The sequence below is a fragment of the Bombus pyrosoma genome, linkage group LG6, assembly GCF_014825855.1.
Source record: "Bombus pyrosoma isolate SC7728 linkage group LG6, ASM1482585v1, whole genome shotgun sequence".
NCBI classification, from domain to species: domain Eukaryota; kingdom Metazoa; phylum Arthropoda; class Insecta; order Hymenoptera; family Apidae; genus Bombus; species Bombus pyrosoma.
Genome location: NC_057775.1, coordinates 1,243,714 through 1,266,254, shown reverse-complemented (window position 1 = coordinate 1,266,254; position 22,541 = coordinate 1,243,714). Strand labels below are relative to the sequence as shown.

The window sequence follows — 22,541 nt, the reverse complement described above, 5'->3', positions numbered from 1 at the left end:
CAATAGTATATTTTCAAATTTTAACACCATTAAACTATGTGAAAGATATATTTAAAAAAAATTGCCTTTAATATATATAGCGTAAAAAAAAATACATTACATATGTATAAAATATGAAAATAAAGAAATTAATTACTCTTAGTTATACAAGAGATAATTCTTAAGTTCTGAAACATCAAAATTTTACATTTTATATAAAATTATAGTATTTGTGTCACTGTTTTAACTTTATATTATACAAATTTGAATAATACTGAATTGTGAATTATGAATCATGAACTAACATGCGCACGCACTATTAGGGTTAGGTTGAACTTATGACGTGCGCGATATGTGCAATATAGTTGCGCGTCTCTAACGTTAATTATTGTCTTATTATTAGTTGTAGGCTTCGGCAAAAGTTTTACTTTTGCCTTTAATGTATTTTATGATAAGACAGAAAAACATGAATTGATCATTAATTGTGATTTAAAAGTTAACATTTTTCTTTGCGAATCAGAAAGCAACAGTATACGAACAGCAAGTTAGTGTATCAGCTTCGGTAAGAAAATTTAGAGACTCCTATAAAATTTTACTCAATTATAATTACGAGATAATAATCAATTAAAGTATCACAAAAGTAAATTTACTCATATTTCTATAACGTTAAACGTTATAATGGAAAAATTTCATAAAATCAATTTTTAATTAAATTTAGATACTTTTAGTTAAAGAACTAAAGAGCTGATAATGCATTATTATCATAACGCCATTTATATGCAAAATTAAAAATATACATTATAATAAAACTTTGAATATGAAGCTACTACAACTAAATGTATGTTATTTTCTTGGAATATTTAAAGAAATATGAAATTGAAATTCATGTAATAGGATGAATACTATTTATTTTTGCAGTATTTGTGTCCTCTTGAAGCTTTATCATTTTAAGATTGAAAATATTCCGTAATGTGCTAAATGTTATACCAGTCAGATAAGTTATATTCAGTAACCATTCTGGTATATATAAAACCGTAAACACTTTGATTAAGCATTCAAAAAATAAAGGTGTCCATAATAATACCCCACTTAGTAAAGACATTTTAATACTGTCAAAAAGCTGCAGCATGTTTGTAGCACGTTGACTTATTATATTCAATTGTATTTTTGTCTCATCAAATGAGATATTATGTTTATTATCTTTACAGTGCTTGTTCCATTTTTGATTAAAGTCTTCGTGATGAATCCTCATTAGTTGTAATTTATTAAAATCAACTAATTCTTGTGTATGAGGGTTTTCATCCAAATATTTAAATTTTTGTTTTAAAGTAAATCCTTTGGAATTCGTAGGAACATCAAAATACATATTATTAATTTCATTTGTGAACTCAGATTTAAAGTTGTTTAACAAAATTTTATTTTTTGCTTTCAACTTTTCTAAAACAATTTTACAGTTTAGTTTGCCATATTGCTGTAGAATTGAGGAGAACAAAATTGGCAGAAAATATATTATAAATACCAGAATAAGCAAATGTACCTTTAAAAATTGAATTGATACAAAACATTTATCTATTATGTACACTTGCATTGTCTTTGATGTATTATCATTTTGATAAATATTAATTTTGGTACCTAGAAAAATTTCTGTTGGTTTTAACTCTTTCAATTCTTTTACTTCTTTATTATTATGGTATTTTGAATCATTTGATATAGTTAGTATATTATATTTTTCAGTTGCATTCATAAAATTGTTTATAGTGCCTTTATTTTCAGTAACATCTGCTTGTAATTCTCTAACATTTAATTTTTCTGTGGTATTTGTATTAATTTCATTATTGTAAATTTTTACTCTTAATGTGTCTCTTGAAGAATTTCTTATTAAGTAATCAAATAATAACGATTCTTCATTGATTCTATTAATATAGTTGCTTAATTGTATATTATTTCGTAAGTTTGTATTATTCTTAACACTGACTGGATTAAATACATTTCCAGCATTCTTATTTTGCTCTATATCTTTTATATAAGTATCCAAATACTTTGTTTTATCTATAACTTCAGAAGTGTTATAAGAAGTTGTATTAAATGACATAGCAGGTATGTCATTCATTGCAGAAAAAATAAGATTTTGTACTTTGGATATTATCTCATTCACTTGAATAATGTTGGAAGTTTGTAATTTTATATAATCTTCATTATTGGTAAAATTATCGTGTACTATAGCTGTATATGTCTCAAATTCAGGATTTTGAAACATATTTATAGATTTAATATTATTGTGACAATCATCAAGAAAAAGTATACTTTCAATAAAACATTTTTTATTTTCCATGTCCTTTGTAGGATTTGTATTATACTCAGACAAGTATAACAATCCTGTGATAATAACAGGTACAATCCATTGACTTAGTACAAATATAGTTGTAATTTTTTTATCTTTCTTTGTTTCATTATAATTAAACACATATAAAATATTCTTCATATACTGTTTGATTACTGAAATATTTTTTGACTTTATTACAGAATCAAATTTTATTTCACTGTTAAATTTATTTATAGTAGTATCATCTTCGCGTATTGCTTCTTCTGAATGTAGAAATTTAAAGCACTGCTTCTTAAGATAAAATACATTTAAATTGCATTCTACAGAGAATATTAACAAAGATACAAATGAATTTACAAATGGGAAGAATAGCATTCCATATTTCATTATGATATTTATGATATTACACTTTGGAATTGCATTAAAATAGTCTGGATTTATGACAGTGTTCAATTTTTCTGCAAAGGTTTTAAGCTTTATTTGTTGATTTTCATTACCTCTTTCTATATTCCATATACTGTCATTTACAGGGAAGACACTGTTCACTTTATTATGATTGATATAAGTAATGTGTATGATACAATTTGTGAATAATATACTTGATGTAAACATAGAAAACAATACATCAGATATTGACAAAATATATAATGGTGTACCCTTCCATTGTTTAAATTGCTTTTTTAACAAAATTACAATTGTAAGAACACTGGATAACAATAATATGCATGCACATACATTTAGCATTATAAAATACATATTATATATATAAAGATTTATATATTATAGTTTCACTTGTGTTGCATTATATGCAATAATAATTATTAGTAAATTTACTGTAATGATTATAATTTTCTTATATATATACCTTGTGCAGTTCTGAAAGCTACTATATATTTAGAAATGCTCTTGGATACAAATATATACAAGTATCTTATTCTAATATGTTATGTTAAGCTATAGGGGTATCTTAACTATTACATTTTAGATATGTCAAGTATTGTAACATGGGGGTATGTTGATTATCTATATATCAACAAATGCTGGTATTGATATCATATTTTTAATGCAAAATTTTCATGTATATAGGCTACATTCGTGTAATAAATTTTAATTTCCGTAAAATTATGTAAAACAATATAGTAATATAGTAATTTTATTACTTTCATATAGCTTATAAAAGTCCAATGTTCTTTCAATATTTGTTTCAGTGCATATCTATCATCATGTCCATTCGTCGTAGGACAGATCCTTTCATGACACAACGAATATGGGATGCTATCAAAATAACTGTACATCAAAGAAGTTTACCAAGCAATGATCGTATGGTACGACATCTAGCTCGAGTTTATGGAATTACAGAACAAGAGGCCCAGGAAGAATTAAATAAAGCAGTTGATGATGGACTTGTTTATTTAAAGAAAGTACCAACAAAAAATGGTATAGAGCAAGAGAGTTACAGATTACCATTAGATATTATACCTAATGATGGTCATGACTGGTATTGCTGCAAATGTCACAAAGCAGGAACTGTGGAATGCTGTCAACAATGTCATAGGGTTTATCACCCTGAATGTCATATGCCTAGTAACGTTAAAGTGAAAATATGTAATTTTTGTGAAGTAAGTACATTACATTAGATATAAAATTTAAAACTTTATATACCAATAAAGTAAAAATAATTGTTACAGAATATAAATAATGACACATATCCAGATAAAATTGATCTCAATCACATTCTGAATTTTACTTGTGGACATTTGAAAGCAAAATTACCACCAGAAATTACAAATCGTACTATCGTTTTTAACAATGATCCTATTGTTACACCAACTAATAGATATTCAGGCACAACTTACATTAGTGAAGGAGAAGATGCATGGCGACCAGGTGTTCTTATAAAACACCACATGGACTTAGCAATCATGGATTCAAAAATTAAGAAAAATGAATATAATAATCTTGCTGAGTTTCAAGCTGATGCACATAACATGCTACATAATATCATTGTATATCATGGAGGTATATAACTAGAAACTAATTTATGAATTATTATCTTCAAGAAATGTATTAAATTAGTAATTATTTAAAAATATACTAACGACAAATTTTAATTTGGATATTTATTTAGCTCATAGCATAATAGGAGAAATGGGTAATACAATGTATCAAGATTGCTGCTACGATCTTCAAGAAATCCGCCGCTGTGCCGATTGCTATAGGATATCAAATGAAAAATCAGAGAAGCTATGGTTTTGTATACCCTGTAATCCACCACATCAGCTAGTTTACGCAAAACAAAAAGGATACCCCTACTGGCCGGCTAAAGTGATGCAAGTTAATGGCAATGTTTATGACGTCCGATTTTTTGGAGGTCATCATATGCGTGCCAACATCGAAAAAATGTTCATTCGTCCGATTACCGCCAGTCTACAGAGTTTACAGGTAAAGATAAGTCACAAAATTATCCGGCGTTCAACGCGAAATTGTCACGCGAACACTGTGAAATTCTCGGTTTAGGTTACACGCCATTTACAATGTATCGTATCACTGACACAATAGAAGAGAACTGTCGAGAGAAAAAGCAATTTAGAAATTGTTGTTGCACTTAGGTATATTATTATCTTAACAACAAATTCTTGCATAGCCTTCGGAAAAAGGAAAGTGGAAAGAAATGGAGGTATGCACATACTGTGGCCTAAAGTGTACAACTAATTTCTCACCACTCTGTTTCATTGTGCAGTCAGAAGAAAATCATCCTTTCTTAAAACGTGCACAATTTACCTTCCATAGATAAAAAGATCCACTGCTTGGAACAGAGCATTTGATGAACTGAAGCATCATCAGAATTTGCTGCTAAAGTTGGGCAAGAGCATCGGGGATTTGGACATCGACGACGATAGCGAGGGTCCAAAACCAACTAAAATCCGAAATATAGAGTCATCAGGTTCAAAAAATACGGCGGGAAATCCTAATCCAGCGAAACAACTTTTTAAGGATTTAAGAGTTAAAGTAGAACGTCTCAGTTCAGACGGTCACAATGATATACCACCAAATCAGGAGGGAACCTTACATAACGAACGTTCTTCAAAAACTAAAGCTAAAAGTGAAGAAAGGCAAGTACCCTGCTTGCCAGTGGCAGAAGATGAACCTGCAAGAGAAATATCCAGTACGTGTCCTCAAGGCTTGAAGAAAGAAGGTTCTCAAGAAGATATGGTCACATCTAGTTCTCAAGAACCAAGAACCAAATGTGTTTTCGTACAGACGGAACAAATACAAACGGAAACATTACCTGCGAAGGTATAATATTTAAAAATCATTAATTGAATGTATTTATTACGTATCTATATAATTTCATAATGTTATGTTTTACAGATAAAGAGGGAACGCAGAACGTCGGAACAACCTACTACAACTGCATTAGAGAAGCTACGTCGGGAATTAGAACTGGAAAAATGTAAAGAATTGGAAAAATTACAAGCCGAACATGCTAAAGAATTACGACAACTAACAGACAGACACCAACAAATTATATCAGAAATAAAGAAGAAACAATGGGTAATAATCTTTTAATATTTTTCTTATGTACATGTATTCTAATATTTGTTTTACATATATTATAATAGTTATCTTAATTTTAGTGTTATAATTGTGAAGCTGAAGCCATATATCATTGCTGTTGGAATACTGCATATTGCAGTACTGATTGTCAACAAATCCACTGGCAACGTGAGCATAAAAGAGTCTGCCGACGTAAACGTTAAATTAGTGATGGGTGTAATAAGTGCAGTAAAATTAAGAAGATTATGAAATTGAAATGAGAAAGAGATTGAAATTGCTGTATTTATAAAAAAGAGGATGCTTTGTAGAATTATATTAATATATTCTTGACACTAATTTGACATGCCTTGTTGAGAGCTTCCTACTTAAACGGAAGCATTTGTAATATGTATGCAAACAAATGTGAGTGCTTTGATTTGTAATTATTAGTCCTATTTATAAGTAAAAATGTAAAGAGATAATAACTAATTATTATATATACATTTATTTGGAAATTTGACACTTTTGAATAATGAATTACATTAGGTATTTGTTGAAGTGTCATATTCTTAATGTAAAACCTTTAGGTATTAATGTGAATAGTAAATTTATACATTTAAAAGTAAATTTATTAAAATTTTACATTGATAAAATATGTGACTGTTCACAATATTCTTCGCAATATTTTTGTATAACATGTGTATGTATACATATTAACAATAGTGATATAATCCAAAATATCACATGCGTAATAAATGTATGTCTCCTTATTTTCCCAAATCATTTATGTGAAATATGACATTGAAATAAAACAAACATATTTTATTACATTATACTGCAGTACTATAATGCAGCTAGAAATAAACGTAATTATGATTTATAGTGCACAAGATACATTCAAGATAAAACTATGTATATTTGCTTATTATATAATTTATATTCTACTTATAGAATTAAATTTATGGTGAAAATTGTTAACATTATTTTCAGTATTAAGTCATCAATCACATTTTTATGAAAGTAACCATTTTGGAAATTTAATTAAAATTAGCAAAAAAATGGAGTGAACAGCTGAATAAAAAATACAAATTTTTCACATTACAACCAATCTACTTACAGTAAAGATAAGTTATATTTAAAATTGAAAACACACATTTCCATATTTATACACATATTTGTACGCACATATTGATTTAGCAATATCATTGAAATATATATTATTAATTTATCAATCTTTTTACATACTTGGTTCCCTTATTTATGTAAATTGTTATAAACTTGGTAAAAAATTATAAATTTATATGAAAAAATATTCCAGTTCAAGTATTTTGAGTTCTGACTTCATCACCTACCACTGCCATAGCCATTCGACCTTTCTCTACATTATCAGTTACTTGCACATAACTTGTTGTGTCAATGTTACTAAGCATCAATCTTTCCAATAGCTGTAATTCTTGTGGTTCCAATTTCTCCCCAAGCTGTCTTAATGCATTTAAGACCTCTGCACGTTGATGATCACTGACCTCCTTACTTAATTTTCCAAGTTTTACACCACAATCAATTTGAGCTAATCGTTCTCTAAGTTGTGATGTTTCTCGTTTTCCAAACATCCTGATAACAGCAGGAGTTTTAAATGCTTCGCTAATTGCTGCTTGAATTGCCTATTTAGAATTGTAAGTATATATTTACAGTATTTTTGAAAATATTATAATTGACATCCTTATATTAATATTGTTTAAAATTCAAATGATATCTATGCTTTTATAATGTATAAAATAGTATTAGTACATACTAATTGTATTGCACCCAATTGATCAACTAATGTTGTGTCACCAGATATCATTCTTTGTAAACTTTCATTGAATTCCTGTAAATCTTCTTTTGTAAGTTGCATAGCTTCTTCATAAGCAGCAGCGTCTAGTGAATTTCTATAAAATATATTAATTTTACAGAAGAAAAATATTAATTCTAAAATTATTAAATGAACAATTTTAAGAAATGTAATTTATCAATAATACCGGTTTTCTTCTATATCCTCTAATTGTTGCACCAGTCTATCCAATTGTGCTTCTAAATTTTTTCTTAATTTCTCAGTTTGTAATTTACCATGAGAACTCATTTTTTTAATATTAAAACGATAATAATTAGATAAATTGATAGCAAAAAGTAAAACAAACGTTTAAATTTATATGGTTGCCTGAATTTTACAAAGTGAACTCGGTTAAAAAATTAAGGTTAAAAAATCAATCCTTTATCATTGTGGTAAATTATCTTGACAGGTATGTACTTGTTTGAAAACCTTTTAAATCTTTTTATGGCTATGTATTTATATCACATATGTAACTATATCGATTTTCATATGTATTATTATTATAGAAGTTTTAAGTTCTTTCTTAACTTTAAAAATGTAACTGCAGTTATGACATTTCTATAAACATGTGGAACAACATTACACTAAATCAATAATAGGTAAACAAATATAATAATTGAACTAAATTTATCAATAGTAGATACATATATAATTGTCAAGTATAAAAGCAGTTATGTATGGATGTGTGTATGTACGTACATAGCTGTGTGCACATGTAATGGAAAATATTTACTTTAGTATAATATATAATATATGATTATGTATTTAATATATATAATACGTATTTGTTCTGTTTTTTGTAAGTATATAATTATGGAGAAAAGTTTATTACATATTTTGTATTGATATATTTATGTCAATATCAATCATAATCATATCAAAGTCATAATAATATTCATTATTATTCATTACTATCATCAATATTTTTAAGAATATAAGATTTATTCAGTAGCAAATTCATATACGTTTTTGATATTAGTTTTATTTATAACATATTTAGAGGACATATGAGAATATATATATATATACATATATAAGCACAACAGAAAAATGTTGCAATATGTAGAAATAGTTCGAAATTCATTACTGAAAGCAGTTTTTACAACAAAAAATGCTGTTTATCTAGATATATTATTATCTACATAATCAGTATAAACAGGCGTGGATAACAACATAACAACCAATCAAATAGTTATCTGACTGATTCTATGTTCCTTGTACAGTTTATGCCAAATATCTGATTGGTTGGTAGATAATTTTGTTTCGTTACGTTACGACAAATCCGTTTGTGTCGTTTCGAAAAAATAGTATCTTTTGGACAAATTAATTAATATGCATATAATAGCAATTTATAATTAAATAGTTTGATAAATATCACTTATCAACAATTTATTACACCCATTTTAAATCGTTATCGTGTCGAATGTGCAACGAGATTTAAGATCTTTGTATTACTATTAAGGAACGTTGGGTAGGAGGAAATGGAAAGAAAGGCGTGCTGTGGTTGTGCTCAATGTATGGTGCGCGTCGCTTCTTTTTTCTTAGAAGGAAACAAATCATTTACTGTTTGTTAGACAATTTACGCGACGTTTTAGGCAGGTAGAACGGCCTAGGTACGATTATTGACGACAATAGTTTGTTAGTATTACAAGAAGAACTAAGTGATCGTGCGTAGTTGAATATTGTAACCGCGCGCGATCTTGGAAAAAGAAAGTGATAATAACATAAACATTTTTTGGTCGAATGAGTCAACGGAGAAAGACAGTCTGCGGAAAAAGTGTATAATTTGTCGGCGAATACGAACGAGTTTAGTTATTTTGATCAAAAATACAAAATATGGAAAAAGTGAAGAAATAATTTTGCATATGAATTGACCGTGATTGAAGCGCGCGCGCGTGTGTAACCGTGCCATCAGTTCTGTACGGCTGACCGAACGTTAACCGTCATTTTTCGTACCATCAATTTTTCAGCAAAGTTTGCTTTGGATAAGAAGTCTTTCGACAAACATTACACTTAACTACCCACGTGCGAAAATAACGTACCTATGAGGACCTCAGCGAGCCACATAAGGCAACAAACTTTGAAGGTAGTGGAGAGTTTAAAGAAAGGAGGCCTACGCCTGCGATGAGCATGCCAACGAAGGGGAAACATCACCACCTGCCCCAACATCACCAGCATCATTCACAGCCGCATCATAATCCGCCACAGCATCAACCTCAACTCATAGTGAACGTCAATCAACCAAGTGTTCATTCTCCTCAAGCTTATAACACCGTGGTTACAACGAATACAGCGCGTTTTGTACCGAATGCTGGTGAGTACAAAATTACAATAGTGTCAACTTTATTTTTAATTTCACTTAATTTTTATACATGCTGCCAGATATTTGTTATTTGTTGTGTGTATATGCTTTTCTACACGATTAAAATTTAATATATTGGTTAAATACTGGAAGGAGGTTAAGTTTTGAGGTTAGAATAGCCATGCGGTCCATGTGGCTATGCATTAGAAACATTTCGCAAAAATGTCTACAAGGACACATTTATTTTCCATCTAACAATATTTTATATCTATTAATTTTTATTTTCTTTGGTTTTAATATTTATTTTATTAAAATATTACTTAAAGAATAATAGAACTCTGAACAAAGGAAGCAATACCTACATACATATATGCAAGTTGATTGATAAATTTTCTACGATTTGTAAAAGTGTACTTTTGTTCTAAAAGTAATATATTGATATATCCATTTAAAATTTTAATTTAAACAATATATTTTTAAATAATTGTTAACAATTTATTTATTTTGTCGCCATATTTGTTGTACAGATATAATACAATTTGTAATTTTTTATTTCATTCTTAAATATGTTGCATCTGCTTAATATTTATTTTTTTTAATAACTTTATATTTTTTAATACTTAACGATTTGTCCATGTGTTATAGACAAACATGTTCTGTAGATGGCAAATTATTTCATTTTGCCAATATATACTTGACGACCAAACATACAAGAAAATTAACTTAATGAAATTATGGAAGCCATAGAAGAAACATCGTAATTATGCGAGTTGTACTACTTTTCGATGTGTCGGATTTATTTAGGTTCCAATTTTTCTAATATAGTTAAAAATTTTACAAGTTACATTATTCCACGAGATAAATTACATAATAATACACTTTAAAAGTATTTTTTGAGATATTCGTTTGAAACTAAACGATTTACGTAATAAATTTCCAATATTTGGAAAACGAATTTTTTCTGCAATTATAAGCTTGTGTCAGAGATATTTGTATTGATATTATACTTTATGGATCATAAATAGGAGATAATTAAAATAGCGATTCGAATTAGAATTATATTGAGAGGAAATTCTTATTTTCTTTTTGATATATTGATTTACATATTGTAAATACAAATATTAATCGATCTTGAAATGACCTTATTCAAAACACTTGACGTTATTATTAAATTACATCGATACGATAATCTGTTTTTATACTTATTAATTAGTTCTCTTAAATCCATGGCTTCTTGGTTTATTTTATTTTACATTTTAGTTTTTAATTTCGATACGGATTCTTTCTTTCTTAAAAAAAATCTAATAAGAAAATAAGAAATAACAAGGAAAATGATAATATACTGAATGCGGATATAAATAAAAACAAACGTAGGTGAGAGAGTGGGGGAACAATCTGTTGAATCTTACGGAACAGTTTTCTTCCAGTAAATTAGGGATTATTTAATGGGTGAATTAAAACAGTAAAAATAATAGATATATGGGTTATGTGAAAGGATGAACGAAGATGTATCCCAAGAGAAAATAGGGAAAGAACCCACAAAAGGAAGAGAGAAGGAGAGTAGGATGAAGCGAGGCAACATAGCTAACTAGGCGAAGGCGTACGGAAACACTCGAACATTGAGTTCGGTTATATATCGTGCATAGTCTGTGTACATGTGGCAATCAAGCCACACGGTACACGCGTTTCTCGCTCTCTTTTTTTTCTTATTTAGCTTATAGTGAAAATAATCGTGTATAATTTCACCGCGAGTATACAAAAGTTTACGATAATACAACAAGAAATTGTGCGTAATACCATAAAAGAAACGTCATAATTTTCTTCTTAAGGAGTTGTATTTTCAAGGCTATCTCTATAATCTTATGATTTGAAATACCACAGTCAGAAGTACATTTTTTTTCTAGAACGTTTTATCAATATAGTTCGCTTATACGTGAAAATTTTGCGATTTGTATTTTGTGTATGGTAACATTTGTTAATAAACAAATTGTGTCATCTGTGTATTACGTATGGAATTATCGTTACAAACAACATATGGTCGTTAAAAGCGTGTGTTAAAAGTGCGTGAATTTAAGTAACAGAACATGTTTGTTGTAATTATCACATAATGTGAATATCACGTGTAAGGAAGAGTGCGAGAAAATATTGGTTGGTACTTGACAAGTGAAACAGTCTTTTTAAAACTTGGTGATTTACCGTACCGAGAGTGAGTTTTACGATAGTAGTAACAGTAGCAGCAGTGGTATTGCCGGGTCTCGTGGTTACTAACTTGCACAAAAACATTGTCTTGCTAGTATCATATCGTCTTTGCTGCCGCGGAGGTTATATAATTTCGACGAGCGGTTTTTTCGTTTGCGAAGCATGAGGAGTGTCCATTCATTCAGATAGTTCATTGTTCTTTCAAATATTTGCGCCATACGAGGCGTATATTCTTCACGAAGAGAGATCTCGTGTGTTACCTTCATATGTTTGAGAACGAAAGTGGATAGGATCACCAATAGGCAGTCACGCCACTAAAGATGTTCTCAATCGTCACTGTTTCTTACCATCACTAGCAATAACGGTCGTAAGAAAACTTGGACAAGACGTACAACAGCACATAAGGCGAAAAATGTCCACGGTGATAGGTAAGTTGAATGTCACGCTATGTTGCGGTGTAGGGACAGTTGCCTCTATTCGAATGATCGAATGTTTTCACATCGTTCATATAATTCATCTACGAACTGATGCTCATCTCATAGATAGTAATGTGCTTCGTTACTAGCATTTGCAACAGACTTCTCATACTGTACCATTCAATTTTCAATTAATTCTGATTCGTATGGAAATTTTAAGTAATGTTTTTATTTGTACTCTTTTGTATTTGTTGTACGTTAAAACAATTTATTATTTTTCCGATGAATAAATTAAAATTCTTTGAAAGTTTTAATTCTGGTATCAGATGAAATGATACATACTTACAATAGATTTCGGAAGATGTCGCGTGAGTCAGTAATCATTTGCTAAGTGACGACGTAGCTAACTGCCTACCAGCTGGATGTGTCACGTGTATAAGAGAGTACGATTTGTAAGATCGTCCAATATTTTTTAAATTGTTGACATCAAACTACAAAAATGTACGATATATAACATTAAAACTTTGCTTTAAAGTGATCCAACTACTATATATATATGTAACAATTTATTTATGTTTATATTATGCTTCCGTAGTCAATCTGTTCATAGATAAAATTTATTTTTTTTTTATTACTTATTTACATGCTTACAGACGTCTATGTTAAAAGCTGCATATGATTTTTCTTTATAATATCTTTTAATTTTTGCGATGAGTAATTTTTCATATTTCCAATTATAGTTTCTGGAAATCGTAGTTATCACGAATATGGGTTTCTAATAGCGCTTTATTACAATACAACATGCAATAAAAGAATTACTGTTCACTGTTAGGTTAAGATTCTACTGAGATTGTCAAGGTCTTCTGTCTCGTCTTGTTGGGTAATATCTATTTATTATAAAGGCCATCATGGACGAAATTGCATAATACTGAGGTCTCAATAAAATAAAACTTGCCATATAGATGCGCTTCTAATTAATTTGCGCGTATTATTGTTTAAAATTGTATTCTAATATTTATTTTGCCAGCTGTTCAGTTCCATTGAATAGCACATGCATAAAATAGACACGTTCGTCTGATTCTGAACCATGATTTCGCAGACATAACAATTTTGTTATTTTTATTGTTTTAATTAGATACGCTTCTTAATAATTTCAATATCTAATTGCAATATTCTTCTAATAATTGAAGAACAGTTCTATTTTCAAGCATCTGCTTAAGAGATTTAATACTTTCCTTTACTTTTCCTCTTCTTTTACATTATGATTTTATTATAAAAAAAAGAAAGACAAAGTTTTTTTTATTGTTTTTCTATTACACCTGAAATGTTGTGTACATGGAAGTTGTAACTTCAATACTTACGAAATATTTGAAACTTCCTACATCAGGATATGAATTTTGCAACGTAATCCCGCTGATTCCGCAATCCAACCTGGAAACCTAGCTTTGGATTGGATTTTATGTAAATTTCAGGTCACTAGTTCATCTTGTGGATTTCTTATACGTATAATTCAACTTCTGTATGAGTGCAACGTAAATCTGTCTTCAAATAAAATTTTAATTCCATCATTAGAAATATTAAATAATAAACTATGCTTTCATTTACGTACTGTAATATTTCTTTGTACCTTGTACAATTTTGCATTCTGCGATAGTTACCTGTTTGTTGTTTTAATAATATTATTCTTTTACTCTATATATGCAGAGAGTGCAATAATGCACACACATGTACCGTCAGAAGCAGTCACTAATTTTCGCGTTCATTAGAAACTAGTTATTTGCTTGTGTTGAAATATCATTGCGGAAATCCTTTCTCTTTCTATATTATTAATAATAGTTTGGATAGGTAGTTAAATAACAGCACAATAGATCAGCACAAGTATCAATTTTATTGATTCCCAAATAATTTTATATCTAGACATTTTGTAGATGTACTTGATCAGTATCTTATTATTTGTTAGCCATTCGATGATATTTTGAAAATGTATATATGTATACATTCAATTATTTCTGTATGAAATAACATTTTTCCTACTATTGCACAATAATACGGCAACAGAAAAAAATGGTTGAGTAAAAATAGAATTATGTTTGTGAATAAATTTTTTAATAAAATTTTTCTTATATTATTAGGTAATTTTTCAGGCTCTTCTATTGTATCCGGACTGCAAAGTATTCGGTTAAAGTGACACTTAGGGATTTTTAAGGTCGCTGAAGTCGAAAATGAACGTCGCTTTTTACGGAAATAAGGCATAAAAAATTTCAGTCAATCTGTTGATGCGTGACATTCTTATGGATCTTAACGAGACTTTTTAAAAATTTAGTACTCTTAATGTCTTGATTTACTGTATGGTACACCTTGTATACATTTAAATCATAAGTTTTAAATTTATTAAGTTAGGTTTGGGTTACTTTATATTTTCGGGCCACTGTGATGCGACTGATTATGCGGATTTCTAATGTTACGATCTTTATCGGTCAGATGTTTATAAATGATAATATCGTCTATGGAATATATTGTTATTATATCCTGATATTTGTAATTTATTTACAATGAATGGATTGTACAGATATAGACAGAAAAACGATGGTAGTTTAATATGAACTAATCGCAATAACACGCTACAATCTAGACAATTCTCGCCACAATGGATCCAACGTTCTCTCTCACGCGAACCTCGACAACGCAACTCGCACTCTCTGACTTCTCGATTGATTCTCTTCGATTTCTCAACAACTAACTGACTTCCCGATTAGCACTCACTGCCTTCGCATCCCTTTTGTCTTTTCTTAGACCCTTCACGCACATGTTCCGCAACCGCTCATGGCCAGGGTCACCTTTTCTTTTCTACGACCTTTTCTACGAAACTATTCAATTGAAGGACCGACGGCACATTGATGGGCCCATCGGCTCTCGGGACATTGTTTATGGTTCATTAGATATATCTTAGGCCCTTTTCCCCGATACTACCTGAATTTACGACGGAGTTTTAAATCGTTCATTTCCGTGCAAAATGAGCCTCATTTTCAACTTTAGCAAACTAAAATACTCCTGGAAAGAAACATTCAGACCAAGAATTTTACAGTCCGGATATGATTGTAAATGCTCTTTTCATTACTAAAAAAAAAGTATGGCAATAGAAAAAATAATTCATTAAAAATAAAATTATGTTTATACTGTAACGAATAAATTACAAATAAGAATATTTATTACATTATTAAATAAATGATCGATTAAATGTAATAAATGTTTTCTATAACTTTATTTTATTTTTTTCTATAACGCAATCCATTGTCCAATTTTTACATAATGAATTATTTCGCACTACGTCGTTCACATATTTTCGTTACCCACTGTATGTGTAGAAGTTTCTCATTGTTAGGTATTTTCCAAGTAACATGTTATTCTTTTGAGCTGTAAGAAGGTTAATTGAGAAAGAAGGAGATATTCGACAAAAAGTTGGAAATCGCTACCGAAAGTTCCTAGGATAGTCTGCGTGATAATAAGCATAATGACGAAATTGAACGATAACAAGTACAATCACGTGGTTAGGAGACGATGGGTGAAAGGTGGCAGACGTCTGTGCATCGATTCGAATCGAAGCCAAAGTAAACGTCAAACGGCAAACAGGCAGAAAATGTGCATTCCTGGCAAGGCCGCTTGTACGAGAAAGAGGCCATCAGACATCCGGAGAGAAACTAACCGTACTTTGCCTGCTTCTTACTGATCTCTTCGCCTCTTCAACAACTATGTTTTTACGGTCCCGTTGCGCTCAATTGCTGTTTCCTTTTTGAATTTGTTAAATCCGAATATTCTAAGAAATATTCTACAATACTTCTTCACTATTCACTACTAGTACGTTATCTGTAGATGGATCAATTCAATGGCATTGGTAGTTTTACTATAGGAAAATAATATTTCTCTAGTATCATTTTTGGAAAATTTATTACTACTAAAATTGTTTATTATTATTGAAGCTTAGAATTTTTTCTAAATGATGAATAGAAAGAAAAAATTGTCACAATTCTGTTATTGATGATTGATATCCATGTTGATTGATGATTGATATCTATGTTAGTATTGAAAATGTTTGTATACATATGCTATTAATACATCTTTCTGCATTTTTTTTAATTTGAATATGAATTCGTGTTGAAACAAGCAGTTAAGTTTTGATATTTGTTGATAAGTCTGCTATAATTCCATTGTTTGAATTAATAAAAAAACTAGTATTTAGTATTTATTTTTGTTTCTATTATATGTATATGTATAGAATGGTATCTTATTTGCATAAAATATCATTAGAAAATAATGAAGAATGAATAATTATAAATGTATTTTCGTTGAAACTTTTGTTTGTTAATACATCTTTATATGAATATAATTAGTCAAATAAAAAATTAGAAAACGGACAATTTAAAAAATATAATGATAAATAGTTTCGTAGGAAAGGAGAATGCATTTTAGCATAAAGAATCTCGAAATTTACGTTGACGAAGTTTATACCACGCTAATCGCACGGTCTCTTCAGCAATGCGGTAAAAGTCACATAAACCAAAATGCGAACATCGGCTCTTATGATTTCATATTTCAATAGCATTACACTCAAATTTGTAGCATTTTTATTTTCAATGTATTTATATATATATAGATACATTATATATTTTCTGTTACAAAAGAAAAATTCTACTTTCAAAAAATGCATACGTGTATCTATAGTACTAATTTCTTTCATTTATATCATTTACACTTTTTTTTACATTATTTTTGTATATAGTTGATTAAATCATTCGAAAATTCATTAAAATAATATTCTTGATACCGAGAACTTATTACATGTTATATAATTTATTCATAGCAAGTTTACAGCGACTAAGCATTGTGACATTTAACATATTCATGTCATATCGGTTGGTAAACCAGGTTCTGTATAGTTCCTGGTAGAAAGTGCACTTTTATATATCACTAAATACTTTTTGTGTTGATGCATGCGTACGCGTATGTATTAACCATTACATATTTTGTATTCTTCATAGCTTATTATCATTTATTTTATTCATTTTAATGCAGACTATCTATTAAAAAAATTATTTGTCATAATATTTTTATAATAAATGTAAATATTAAGAATATGATTTCATACGCAACGAGCAAAAAGATTTCAAATTTTTTAAAGATTATCATCGATTTTCCAAGTACCTCTACATACATACAGAACAAAAAAGTATTTATCGTAGCATTTCTATAGTAAATATAAATATGGAAAACATGATTCCACACGGAGTGAGAAAAATTATTAATGTTTATTTTTTAATGAGTATTGTCGATTTCCTAAGTATTTTCTACAATAGATTAGAAACTTGTTAAAAAATTATCTATTCTCTTATTCATTTGCTTAAATAACGCAAGATTTATCTTTGTTACTTTTATATTTTTAATCCAGAAGAAGATTATAGGTCAAACATGATTAGCTCATTATACTTATGCACTTAGTACAATTGTAAATAATACATATGCATACTTGAAAAAAACAAATGAAAGAAGTTGAGGTGAACTTATTTATGTAAAAGTAAAGACATAAACATTTTTCTGAGGAAGATATTAATTTTATGTTGTAAGTAATCAACAAAAATTTTGCACTATTACGTGAGCCATGCTTTTATATTTTTATCACTCGATGTATTTTCTTCTTCAATAATTTTTCAATTTTTATTCTTTATTATACTTCATATTTATTTCGTATTAGTTATTTAGCGTTTGTTTCTCTCTTTATCTCTGTTCTGATCGTTTTGTGATCGTTATATTTACTAAGAAGACTTTTTCTTCAAAATCACAATTAAGAATTGGGCACACTGTTGACATTGATACACTTATTAAATTCTTCATTTTATTGCTCTATTGGTACTGTAATTAATATAACTTATATATACATATATTTATATATATGTATATGTATATACGTGCGAAAACATGTAATAATTTTTTACTCTTTAATTTAAAAAAAAAACAGTTTACTTCGCCGGGAAAGAAAATATATTAAATTCTGGAATTATTAGATATAGATTTAGTTTTCTGAAATAATTTGCAACTATACTTGTATCAAATTTTTGAAGTTAGAAGTTCATACTGTTATTTAATCTAATTTTCAATAATGGATTTTGTTTCAATTTCGGGTTTCAGATTTTTAAAACACATTATATTTCGTTACGTAATATAGTACGAATAAAGAATGCTGATGCCTTCATGATGATTATACTATATGCATTAAGCAGTTTCACTTAATGCCGATGTCAGTGCTTTATGATTGCATGCAGGATAAGATAGTTGCTTTCAAGTTTGGGTGCAAGAGGCAACCTATTTCTTCCAGAGAAGTCTTTACAGTGTTCGGAGATATTTTTCTGCGATGAAATTACAAGAAAAATACGTGTTCCTTGGAAATATCCAAAATGAATGAAGCATCTGAAAAGTATACCCATTGACAATGGTAGGCGTTATCCACTTTCCGATATGCGCGCGAACATTTAAACGCGAAAAATGAGCGTTTATAGAATGAACTAATCCTTTAACACGTTTGTCGCCACGTCGCACATATCTATATGACGGGTATACTTCCGTGGGGGCCCTGTCACCAAAGTATATAGTGACGCACTTCTTGTTCGAGTTAATTAAATATACGATATTATATATAAGATATACAACATAAAAATATTAAAAACAAATTATACCATACTTTTTATTAATTTATATTCTGGATAATATATTACATTATTCTATATCGCATGGTATTTGTTAAAACATTCCAAACACATTTGGGCTGATTTTGGGCACTTCGAACAATAGTTGTAGACTCCGTCATCACTACTATCCTCACTTTCAAATATATTTTCACACTGTTTACTGAAGATTTTGAGGGTGAAAAAATCACAAGTATGCTTCTCGACTAAATGAAAAATCTGAGATATCTGCCATAAGATCTTTCGCAATACTTTAGCTGGAAAGCTTATCGCTTTCTCTATTTCAGAACAGAATAATCTTTTCTGTACAATGAATCGAAGGCGATAAACAATGACCTCCAGCTTATCGCCCTATTTATGTTTATTTAGTTACGTTTATCGGCGGTCGGATTTGGGCCCCGCAGGAAACTTAGCTGAATCACGCTGGGCGACCAACGTGTTAAGTATCTTACGTACGATAATGCTAAACCTCGCTATATAATTCGAGATGAGGACTCGATCAGATAACATGTAATTTGTAAAATCCTATTTATTTTGTTACCAAACTTGTGACTTGTCAAATTTTACTTACTAATGATATTATATAGTTTAATAGTATAAGTTTCATGTGAGATGCGTATTGCGAATTATCGACTAAAGAGCGATCGGTCGATATCGCGTACCTTGAATGACTTAACGCTCAAGGTGGAGGAGGTTTAATAGATCGAGTGTTAGAGTAATGTGTAATGTTATGAACACGGCGGTGGTAAGATCTTGTTGGAAGTGAATTATTTTACCCGTACGGTACGATTTCTCCTTACCAACAGTTGGGTTTCTTCTGACCATCGTGCCCTTTCGACTGATCCTTTCCCGGGGGTTTTTACTTGACCTCGGAGTCATTAGGTTTACAACTCGGGGAGCTATGTAATTTGGAATTTTCTAAAGAAGAGAATGGACTTGTCCGTGCCATAAACGGACGACCACTCAAAATTTCGAACAGTGCGCTCAACTGTACTTACATTTGATACTGCCTCAGGTGGCAGATACAGTAATACTACTGACTGATATTATTACTATGCAATAAAAATTTACATTTGAAGCATTCATTGCTCTATGTACTGAGGTGAAAGAAGTTTTTTTTAACTCTTATATATTATTTGATTATTATATAATTTATTTCTCTACATTTTTCAATCAAGGATTTTATCATTTCTTCTATTCACATATAATTTTGACCTTATATCTCGAAAACATAGAAAATTTTTATACAGAATAATTAATTTTTTTGAGAAATGCGTAATTTTCTTCTGTACTTATATTTTACTTTTGAAGTTTCTACTAGAAATTTTAAATTTTAATAAATATCCTTGCTACTTGATATGTACTATGTAAACGCAAGTCAAGTCTGGAATCGAAGTAGCTTCAGTCTCTCTACGTCCGCTTGACCGATGCATCATGATTTATGCAACCTGATTCATTCCTAAATACACACAGTAATTTGTATCAGAGGCTGCATCTTGCTAGAAAAGCAGTAAGGCAGTTTCACAGTATATAATGTACTTCAGCGATAGATTAGAAATTGTGATTACTTACACACAAACGCACACACACGAACCTTGAATCATAATACTTTTCTTTTGAACTCATTATCATATTCATTGTGTTTCTTGTTGTATAATAATATGTTTACATATGTACATATATGTACATATATGTTTGCATATGTACATGATATAATAATTAAATAATAAGAATAACAATCGTTTGACAAAATAATAGCGTTTGTTATTTTTGTTCTTTAATGTTTTGGCGATTTTCATTATAAAACGATTAAGTAGGAACAAAAATACGAACAAAGGAGAGATGTTTTTAGATCAGTCAGTAAAATTGTTACTTCCGCTTGAGTTTCATTCGGCACAATTATGTATACCAGGGCACACTTCTACTGCGTGATCCTGATTAGAGAAGTTGAGATGTCAGAATACATACGCGATCGTTTAAAATATTCATCATAACGATTTTCGTCATCTTATTATCATATAATGTACCCATTTGCATTTTACTTTCGATATTGGTAATAAGAAAGTAGTCAGGTTTCTGGTTAAAAAAAATTATCGGTTTTGAAAACTATGAACGTACGAAAGAATAAACGTAGAATGTAGAATATTAGATCCATTATTTATATACACGCAGTATAGCTCATAAATTTAACATAAATAAAATCAATATTTTCGGATCTTTTTACGTAGGTATACATTGTTGTTACGTTTTTAATTGAACTTACATTAAACTGTTAGAAAAAATCATTTTGAATTGCACATTTCTTTACCGACCGAGTTGGCGGAATTCCTTGATTTGTTCGTTGATACGCACAGATGGCAGTACAGCATCGTGCTGTAATTCATACTAAAATTTTAAGTAATATCGATGTACATACGTATTACACATTAAAATTTGTTAGTATTATCATTTTCTGTTACTATTTTTACGTGTATTGCTTGTAATATTTAATATATCCATTTACTACGCTAGACGTACTTAACATTGAACTTCAAAATACATTTATAAACGTGTTAAACATATTTGTTTCGTACCGCTCTTGTCACAAGATGGTTTTATGCAAAAAAACAAACTATAAAAGTAGCCTTACGTTCCCATCAGAGCTAAACAATATTAGCTGAAGCGATAACTGAAACTGGTTTTTAAGTATGCATATTTACAATTACATAAATATACCATGAATAATTAAATTGAACTTGTAAAAATTGGTATTTTTGTATACTATTGTACTATTCAACATTTGGATATTTTTAAGGCAGATGATTTATAATAGGGTGATGGGGGTTTCCTGTTTTGTGCTCACGTGTATTGGATGAGCCATGGTCGAGTCCCCGCTCTTGACCACGGTACCTTTCTTGGTAGTTGGACATCTCAAGGGACACAAGTTGGGTCGTTTCAGGGTTAGGACACAATAACGTGTAACGTAGTGACACTCAGGGTAGTAAGGGAGAAGGAGAATGCTTATAGGCGGTTGAACGTGCCTCGGGACAGAAACGACGAAGGGGCTGGGAGAAGAGAGAAATTGAATGTAAGACAGAAAGCGATACGAAGGGTAAAAGAGTGGATTTAACGGATACGCAAGGGGCGGTAGGTCGTTGCCCGGCTGAGAGAAGGGGAAAAGCCGGTAAATATCGACCCTCCC

The 22,541-nt window shown here is 29.8% G+C and overlaps 3 protein-coding genes across 3 annotated transcripts in view; 2 read left to right on the top strand and 1 right to left on the bottom strand.

Moving 5' to 3' along the window:
* The first annotated feature begins 130 nt into the window (after nt 1–130).
* On the top strand, nt 131–6,196 carry LOC122568496 (zinc finger MYND domain-containing protein 11). The gene is made up of 7 exons (XM_043728278.1): nt 131–541; nt 3,511–3,921; nt 3,991–4,321; nt 4,431–4,744; nt 5,093–5,599; nt 5,675–5,857; nt 5,941–6,196. Exons 2-7 carry the CDS (start codon nt 3,526–3,528, stop codon nt 6,061–6,063), a joined length of 1,854 nt encoding a protein of 617 aa, XP_043584213.1. The 5' UTR covers nt 131–541; nt 3,511–3,525; the 3' UTR covers nt 6,064–6,196.
* A 250-nt stretch (nt 6,197–6,446) lies between these two features.
* On the bottom strand, nt 6,447–8,419 carry LOC122568502 (protein LZIC-like). The gene is made up of 3 exons (XM_043728289.1): nt 7,858–8,419; nt 7,632–7,767; nt 6,447–7,500 (listed from the first exon to the last, which is right to left on the bottom strand). Exons 1-3 carry the CDS (start codon nt 7,956–7,958, stop codon nt 7,159–7,161), a joined length of 579 nt encoding a protein of 192 aa, XP_043584224.1. The 5' UTR covers nt 7,959–8,419; the 3' UTR covers nt 6,447–7,158.
* A 3,011-nt stretch (nt 8,420–11,430) lies between these two features.
* The window catches only part of LOC122568494 (eukaryotic translation initiation factor 4 gamma 3-like), a 44,730-nt gene continuing 33,619 nt past the window's right edge, over nt 11,431–22,541 (top strand). Inside the window, exon 1 of the mRNA XM_043728273.1 lies at nt 11,431–12,638. Coding sequence (XP_043584208.1) covers nt 12,623–12,638 — 16 coding nt within the window. The 5' untranslated portion in view covers nt 11,431–12,622. The remainder of the gene's footprint in view (nt 12,639–22,541) is intronic.

Bases quoted from the DNA above. Each gene is read 5' to 3' on its own strand.
- LOC122568496 (XM_043728278.1), top strand. From the start codon at position 3,526: ATGTCCATTCGTCGTAGGACAGATCCTTTCATGACACAACGAATATGG. The intron at 3,922-3,990 runs GTAAGTACATTA...TAATTGTTACAG, and splicing joins AAATATGTAATTTTTGTGAA to AATATAAATAATGACACATA. The intron at 4,745-5,092 runs GTAAAGATAAGT...TACCTTCCATAG, and splicing joins CCAGTCTACAGAGTTTACAG to ATAAAAAGATCCACTGCTTG.
- LOC122568502 (XM_043728289.1), bottom strand. From the start codon at position 7,958: ATGAGTTCTCATGGTAAATTACAAACTGAGAAATTAAGAAAAAATTTA. The intron at 7,768-7,857 runs GTATTATTGATA...TATATTTTATAG, and splicing joins GAGGATATAGAAGAAAACCG to AAATTCACTAGACGCTGCTG. The intron at 7,501-7,631 runs GTATGTACTAAT...AATTCTAAATAG, and splicing joins AATTGGGTGCAATACAATTA to GCAATTCAAGCAGCAATTAG.